This window comes from Camellia sinensis, chromosome 1 (genome assembly GCF_055761805.1).
Source record: "Camellia sinensis isolate YWXY chromosome 1, ASM5576180v1, whole genome shotgun sequence".
In the NCBI taxonomy this organism is placed as follows: domain Eukaryota; kingdom Viridiplantae; phylum Streptophyta; class Magnoliopsida; order Ericales; family Theaceae; genus Camellia; species Camellia sinensis.
Window position 1 is genome coordinate 67,966,076 of NC_138961.1, and position 8,557 is coordinate 67,974,632.

Here is an 8,557-nt window from a genome sequence, read left to right on the forward strand (position 1 = left end):
TTCTACTTTGCTTGTTCCATGATCGCTCGCATTGTCTCTTGTGCTGAAGTCGTTGGTGAGTCGAAGTTCAAGGCACGTCTTGTAGCGATGGTTTCCTTTCCGAGCATAGTTACTGGAGTGAGGTCATCTCCCTGTGCGGTCTCGTCAGTGGCTATCGGAGGATCTTCAGTCACGCCTGCCATGGATGTATTTGAGTATTCCCACAGACGGCGCCAATTGTGGGGATGTGGTTTAGAAATACTCTTTAGATCTTGGGAGACACTAGTGATCCTCAGCTAGTCACCTGGAAAGATACAAACACTCCAATCGGGGGTGCCGGAATTAGCACTCCGACGGACAAGTCAGTTCAGACATTCAGGATAGCTTCTTTTCTAAGTTAAGTGAAGTGATTCTTACATACCATTCTCAATCCATTGTTCCTATATTTATACCTGTTCCTTTTGATCCTCGGGGCCAGGGCCTACTTTTTAATCATTGTTCTTTCTCTTATTCGGCTCTAAGGTTCTACACTTATCTGGCACATGTATTTTATTCGGCTTCCTATTCTCGTAGGACACAGCTGATTAATATCAGTCTTCTAAGGTACGCACCTTCTGATTTTGCCATTATTCGGCTCCCACAGTAGTAAATGTCAGTTTTTTTTTTTTTTGATCGGCAAAAAAGAAACTACATTGATGTAAGAATCAAGTACAAAGTAAAAACAAATACCATCAACAAAGAAAAGGGAAGTGCAAAAGCATCACAATGAGCTAAATCATCCCAGCCAGGTTGATACCAAAAAGCCCATCCTATCATTTGCTAGCACCCCCAAAGTTGGTGAGAGACTAACAAACTCAGCCACCAAACCAGCCAACATAACAAACAGAACAAAAATAGACCACTAGCAGACCTTAGCAGACCAACATAGCACAACTAGCTAAGCAACCAAGAAGTAAAACACCTAGACTCAGCAGCAAACACACCAACACAGCAGCAACCATGCTCAGACCACCCTCATCCATCTCTGTTGATAGCATACAAATCATAGCAACAAAATCCCTCATCTACTTCACCCACACAGGCCCAGCAGAGATAGACCAACAAAACAGACCACTAGCAGAGCTTAGCAGACCAACATAGCATAACTAGCTAAGCTGCCAAGAAGCAAAACACCCACACTCAGTAGCAAACACACCAACACAGCAGCAACCAAGCTCAGACCACCCTCATCCATCTCTGCTGACCGCATACAGATCATAGTAGCAAAACCCCTTCTCTGCTTACAAGCAACTTCTAACTTGTTGAATATTGTAGACAAACTCATCCACTGCATGCCCTTGCCCAAATGAGTGTGCTTTCATCCAGAGGGCTACTCTAATTTTAATTAACTCACAGAGGCCATCACAAATGGGTCGTAATTCATTGAACAAGCAGTCATTCCTGCATTTCCAAAGGGACCACAAACCAGCAATCAAAACTGATCTCCATAATTGTTTCTCTCTTTTTCTATAAGTCCAACCTAACCACCAGGGCATAAGCATGTCCACGGTACTAAGGGAGGCCCATTACAAACCCCAGCACTTGATTATGCTGGACCAAACTTTGCAAGCAAAGAGGCAAAGCAAAAGAACATGATTGAGTGATTCAACCTTTGCATGACAAAACGCACACTCATTACTTACTTCAACACTTAGGATACCAATTCTATGTAGATAATCTAAGGCCTTTAACCTCCCTTTCTAGACTAACCAAGAGAGAAATTGGGCTTTAGATGGAGAAGGATTGTGCCAAATCAAGTCACGAAGTTTTAGAGCAGGACCAATAGAAGATTCACACCAGTTAACAGCGCCTTTAATAGTAAAAATACTTGCAGGATCAGCTTTCCACAAAATACTATCATTAGAATCCAAACTCAAATTAGGCCCCTTACCTAGAACATCATGAAGCTTTAGTAGTTCATCTTCCTCTCATGCCAATAAGGGTCTTTTGAAATTGAATGCCCAATTGTTCTGATTTCTGGCCCTAGACCACTGTATATGCAAGGATATGTCCCTTTCCATTGATAAGTAGTATAATCTAGGAAATTGGGACTTCAAACAAATGGTTCCCATTCGATTATTAACCCAAAAACTGAGTCTTTCACCATTGCTAATCTGAGTTCAGCATTGTGCAAATAATGGTTAAACAAGTTGTTATTAGATTCATTAACAAGAATTATGTCACTCCACAATCTTCAAATATTGTTTGCCTCCACATGAAAAGGAAACCATCTTCCCCCCTCGGACTTGTACTTACTGTAGATGAGCTGTTTCCATAAGGAGTTGTCTTCCACCCCAAATCTCCACCTCCACTTAGCAAGCAAGCTATTGTTCAAAACCTTTAAGTTTTAAATCTCCAACCCACCTAGCTTTTTATCCATGGTTACATCCTACCATTTCATCAGGTGGACTTTCTTCTTGATCTCAGAATCACCCCAGAAGAAAGCTGCTTGGATCTTATCAATCTCTTTTCCCACACTTCTAGGCAACCTAAACAAAGACAAGTAATAAATAGGTAATGAGGATAGTACTGATTTGATTAATGTTACTCTACATGCAAAGGACAACAGCCTCCTCTTCCAACCTATTAGTTTCTTCTTAAATTTCTCCACCACAGACTTCCATGTTGCTCTTCTTAATGGATTGGCCCCTAATGGCATTCCAAGATACTTCAAAGGGAGATTCTGGCAGTTACAATTTAGTCTAGAAGAAAAAGTTTGCACAATATCATCAGGAATGCCTACACCACATACAATACTCTTATGAAAGTTGATCCTTAACCTAGAAATAATCTCAAAGCATCTGAGTATTCTCTTCACAATTAACACTTCAAACCACTCGGCTTCACAGAAAATAATTGTGTCATCCGTAAACTGGAGATGGGAATTATTAATGCTATTGAACCCAATGGTTATCCCTTTAACCAAGCCCAACTCTTTTGCTCTTGTAAGTAGTAGATTGAAACCTTCAGCCACCATATTAAATAGGAAATATGATAATGGGTCGCCTTGTCTTAGCCGTTTTTAAGGGCAAAATTCAGGAGTGGGTGAACTATTAACCAACACAGAAACTTTAGCTGAAGAAATGTAGGTACGGATCCAATTCACCCACTGAGCACCAAACCCAAAATTGGATAGCATTTGGATAAGAAAGTTCCAATTTACTGTATCATAAGCTTTTTGGAAATCCAATTTCAATATCAGGCCCTTTCTTCTAGATTTCTTCCACCAGTCCACCACATCATTAGCTATTTGTAGTGATCCCGGTTTCGATCCTTTTTTCATGTTTTGCCACTTCGACTGGGCAGGTCGGGGATCGAGCTGCCCGGTTAGCTCGCAGGGGTCCAGGGGGTAGCACCCCTTGGCGGGTCTGAGGGCAGTGCCCTGGCGGGGTCGAGGGGCATTGCCCTTGAAGCAAAAATACAAAATGCATTCGAAGTTACTTGTCCGCTCGAGCGGCCGTTTATGCGCTCTAGCGGAGAATGTTTGGTTCCAAAAAATTGACTTGTCTACAAAAGTACTGGGAAGGTGTATTCGACGCTCGAGCAGGGCTTTCCACACTCGAGCAGGCCATGTTATATCAGTTCGTGAATCTGATATTTCATATCACTTTTGTATATCTCTCTCTCTAAAAACATTTCCTCTCCCTTCTCTTTACTTTTTCCTACGCCAAATTGGATCAAAACCTTGATTTCTCAAGATCTATTAGAGTTCTGCCATAGGTTCTTCATCAAAATTGGTTAACTTCTTGAGGGCTTCGTTGTGTGCAGTGAAGATCGAGGTTTGACACCGTTGACTTTGAGGGTTTCATCTCATTTTTTCTTCAAAACTTGAGGTAGGGATTTTCTTTGAGTTATATATATATATGTATATATCTTTTTGCAAGATCTATATGATTTTCGAAATCATCTTTCGATAGCTTTGAAAATTGATTGTTGATTCAAGAAGTTGAGCGATTTTGAAAGTGGGTTTGTCTCTTGTTCTTTTAAAATGATATTGTGGGTTTTGATCTTCGTTGATTGAATAAAAGATGATTTTGGAAAGTTTTCTTTCAAAATATTTGAGTTGTATAGTTTTCGTAAGAAAACCTAGAATTTGGGAATTTTTTTAAAAGGGACTAAAAATTCATGAATGATATTGTTATATTTATTTTGTGTGTCAAAATAAATGGATGTTTAGAAAATTTCTTATTTATATTTATATAAATGATGAATTTCAGGAAATAGGAGAATTATTGTTCATTTTGAAAATTATTTTTCAAATCATTGAAATAGTCTTGAAATGACTAATTGTTGAGGATACTTGAGAAGAGAGAATTGTGTTATTCCTTGAATGATGAATTGGAATAAAAGTATTTATATTCAACTTGTGTTATTGGCATATCAATTTACTTGATACATATATAGTCTTAAAAGTAAAAGAAATGCCCTTACGGGCTTACATCTTCCAAGGCAATAGTTCAGTTACACAGAATGGCCTCTCGGACCCATACCAAATTAGCCCTAGGTTTTACAAAGATTACAACAAAAGAAAGAGTGATCTACTCTTCACCAAAACATATCTACACCCTTAGCTTGGCGAGATCACAACATCTTTACCTGCACCAAATCCCATAGGGGTGTGCATAAAGCCCACTAGTGAAACCTTAACAAAGTATATATATTTATGTAGGATGCCCAATATTAATTGCAATTGTAATGTATATGCCATTCTTATCTCAAATCCATTTCAAAAAATCTCAATCAGTGTGTTTGGCTTGAGTTTTTTAAATTAAATTTTTAAAAAATTAAGTTTTTTGGTTTTCGCATTTTTTTGTTTTTAGTGAATATTTTTTAAATTTTAAATATTTTTTTTGTACTTTTTAGATGCACCTTGCTTAGATGTATCTAAAAAGTAAAAAAATTGTGAAAAAATATTTTAAAAAATTAATAAATACATAAAAATACAAAAAAATGTATTGAATTCTCATATATTTTTTTGTATTTTGGGTATTTAGTGAATTTTTAAAAGGTTTTCTTTACAAATTTTTTACTTTTTAGATACATCTAAGTTAGGTATGTCTAAAAATTTTAAAAATTACTTAAAATATTTTAAAAAATCAATAAAAACAAAAAATTACGGAAAATAAGAAAGTAGAATTTTCTAAAAAGTGTTTTTTGAAAAGAAAAACCAAACATAGTGAATCCAATTCGATTCCATAGAGTAAATATTTATCCAAAGTTCTAAAAATATCAAATTGTGCAGACCACAAGACGCATGGCCAATTTGAATACAATTATTCATCCCCCTTTTCCTTCCATCCCCTTTGACCCCCTCTCTCTCTCATTGGTTATATTTTTTTTTTTTTCTTTTTTTTCCTGCTCTTCCAATCACCACCCGCCACGTGGCAAATGGGGGTGAGGGGGTGACCCCCAAAAGGGGGTCCCAAGCATTATTCTTATTATTATTATTAGTTGAACAAGTACAAATTGTAATTTACAATCCATGTTTTGTCTCAACAATATCAAACACAACAAAATAGACTCAATAAATGGAAAACAAATGGACCATCCACCAAAACTCACAGGTCAACCTGGAGCTGAAGCGGCAAAATCACACAGCTTCTTCAAACTCTTATCCTCAAAACTGTACCGCATCGCCTTACAATTACAACGAATGACGACTCCCCATCTGTTGTTTCTCCCCGTACAAAAGAAAGTATAACAAAGATGTAGAAATTCAAGTGCTTTGGAATTATTCTGTTCGGAATCATCTCTGGAAATTCATCAACAACCGAACCAAGGTCGATTCGATACTTCACAAACCACTTGGAACGGTCTCTCTCCGATTCATAGACGTTGAACTGCGTGCTTGGAGGATGATACATCTCGATAAGATGTAAATGGTCCTGACTCCCCGAAATAGTTAAAGCACCTCCGATCCCAGCCTGATGGAAGTGCAGGCATCGACATTGTTTGCAGACACTCTTTAAGGTGGCAGACTATTTATTTTTTATTTATAAATATATAAATGAGTATTGTACTCAGTGACTTAAAAAATAAATAAATCAGATCAACCAAATAGAATTTGTAACTTAAAAAATAAATGAATCAGATTATCAAAGTCGAACTGTGGTGTATGTGCGAGTCTAAAAAGCACACTGTGAGGCAAATAAATTGCCACTCAAAATATAACTATAAATTCTAAGAAAACTAGAGTTGCACAGTCCAACAAAAACTGTGTTTGTAACTCTCAATCCATTTGGAAATTGGATATGAAAAAGAGAGGAACGGATAGAATTCAAAGGAACTAATTGGAATTTATAGAAAAAGGAAGAAAGATAGAAATTAGAGCTTGGAGATATTAGAGGTGTTCACAAAAATGGGTAGAAACGGTAAATCGATCCAATTTATAGTCTAAATTTTCAGTTTGGTATTGTTTTTATATTTAGTTTGGTTTGGTCTGATTTTTATATTAATTTGGTTTTGCTTTCGAAAACGGTAGAACCATTCAAATTAGTCTGATTTCCGGTTCTAAGATTTTTTTTTGTTATGGTTCTGAATTGAACTATAATATATCTATGTAAAAATAAAAATATAGAAGGTACTCTTAAGATTTGGACACCAACCTTGATTTTCAAATTAACAGTCTCTATGGTTATAATTTTTTGAATTTTTTACAAAATATTCTTGAAACATGCAACTGTGTAGATTAAAATTGTTTAAATTCCCTTCAAAAATATAAGTGGCTTCAAATAACTGACATAATCACCACATTAAATACCAAAGGTTGTATCATTTATGTATATATATATTATCATATTACAGCAACAAACACAATCAATTTTCAATACCTGAAACAACAAAAGGAGAATTCAAGAACTGAATTAATTCACTGATTTAAAGCAATTCAAGAACTGAATTAATTCTCTGATTTAAAGCAAAAAACCACATTCATATACAAGAGACAGACTCAATGTATTGGAAGGAATGAAACCAGAAATACATAAAAGAATCCTCAATCATGCCATTACCATCGCAATGCTCTGCACCAACATCACATATCTTCTCGAAACTCTTATCACCAAGATTGTACCGTAAAATCTTACCCGGTATGTGCAGCACCATAAACGAGTCATCATCTTTTTTCTCTCGTACAAGCGAAAGTATAGCGAACGAGTAATACAATGGGTTCCACGAGAGCCTCTGCATCATCTGGGGAAACGCAGCTCCAACTGAACCAAGATCGACATGGTACTTCACAAAACAGCCAGAGTAATCTCTTTCTATCTCATAAACATCAAATTGAATCCTTGGATTGTATATCTCAACAAACTGCAAATGATCGTTCGACTCCCCGTAATACCTAAATGGCCTCCCTTTCCAATCCCCATGAGGAATCGGAGGCATTGGAATAGTTCTAACACGCTCATCCTCCATGTTGAAATACAATGAGTCCCCAAATGTGTTGAACCAGTTAATCGCACCGTTCCAACAGACCCCGCTATGAAATTGGGAATTTCGATTAGCGGTGAAAGGTTCGGCACAAGCCCTCCAAGAACCGGTCTCTGATGAGTAAATCTCAATTTGATAATAAAGCTTGTTCTGATCAGAGTCAACCGACAAAACTAAATCATCACAATCAACACGCCAAACGCAGACAACTCTGTAGTGAGGTGATCTTGACGGGTCAAACACTAAATTGAAACCCTTATGGCCATCACGGGGTTGAGGAAGAGACTTGAATTGCTTGGTGGTGGGATTGAGGATATGATAGCGCAATTGATAGTCGCCTTCAAGGTTGGAATAGCTAGAACAACATAACAATCCATGGCATGAGCTAAAAATTTCTTTACCTGATAGACTTGGAATCGTCCTGAGAGGTGCTAAGTAAGCATCATCACCGTCGTCGCTTGGATTTTCATTGTTTTGAAGAGGGATGAAATTGAGTTCTGGGTTACGACGTCTCTTGGACGAGTACAAGAATAGGCCGGAGACAAAGCTGGAGTTGGGATTCCGGCAACGTGCGAAATGGGGATTGACGATGAGAGAGAGCCAGTGTTTGGATACGGACTTGAATCGCAGGAGTGATTTTACTGGTAACTTCATGAGAATTTGGGTTAAGATGTCATCGTTGGCGGCAACTTTATCTATAGGGGATGAGTGCACAGACATGAGAGACTTGGGAGAGTATGTTTCAATCTTGCTTCAACTCTCAGTATGTGGCTTGAATTATTTTTTATAATCTTGCTTCAACTCTCAGTGTGTGGCTTGAATTATTTTTTATCAATCAGATTAAGCTATTGTATATAGAACTTGGTTTTGTGAGTGTGTTTTGATGAGTGCTCTTTGTTTCAAACATTCCGCGTACATTATTGAATATTTGAGACATTGGTTGCTTGTTGAAATTGGAAAAACAAGAATGATTCATCTCACTAATTTGGGAGCACTAATGGATTACTAATTAAGGGCTAGTTTGGCATGTACTAAATAAGTCAAAAAGTCAAAAAGTCACTATCTTATTTTAGTCACATCATCTTATTTAAATCACATCACCTCTCTA

General features: G+C 37.2%; 2 protein-coding genes across 2 annotated transcripts; both read right to left on the reverse strand.

Moving 5' to 3' along the window:
- Positions 1-2,407: 2,407 nt before the first annotated feature.
- LOC145800860 (uncharacterized) lies at positions 2,408-2,995 on the reverse strand. The gene has a single exon (XM_082890627.1). It carries the CDS (start codon positions 2,993-2,995, stop codon positions 2,408-2,410), a length of 588 nt encoding a protein of 195 aa, XP_082746753.1.
- Positions 2,996-6,834: 3,839 nt separating this feature from the next.
- On the reverse strand, positions 6,835-8,169 carry LOC114308779 (F-box protein At5g07610-like). The gene is made up of 2 exons (XM_082890675.1): positions 7,029-8,169; positions 6,835-6,848 (listed from the first exon to the last, which is right to left on the reverse strand). The coding sequence occupies exons 1-2, from the start codon at positions 8,167-8,169 to the stop codon at positions 6,835-6,837; spliced, it is 1,155 nt and encodes a 384-aa protein (XP_082746801.1).
- Between the last annotated feature and the right edge of the window lie 388 nt (positions 8,170-8,557).

What these genes read in the sequence shown, in the direction of transcription:
- LOC145800860 (XM_082890627.1), bottom strand. Translation starts at nt 2,995, where the DNA reads ATGGTGGCTGAAGGTTTCAATCTACTACTTACAAGAGCAAAAGAGTTG.
- LOC114308779 (XM_082890675.1), bottom strand. Translation starts at nt 8,169, where the DNA reads ATGTCTGTGCACTCATCCCCTATAGATAAAGTTGCCGCCAACGATGAC.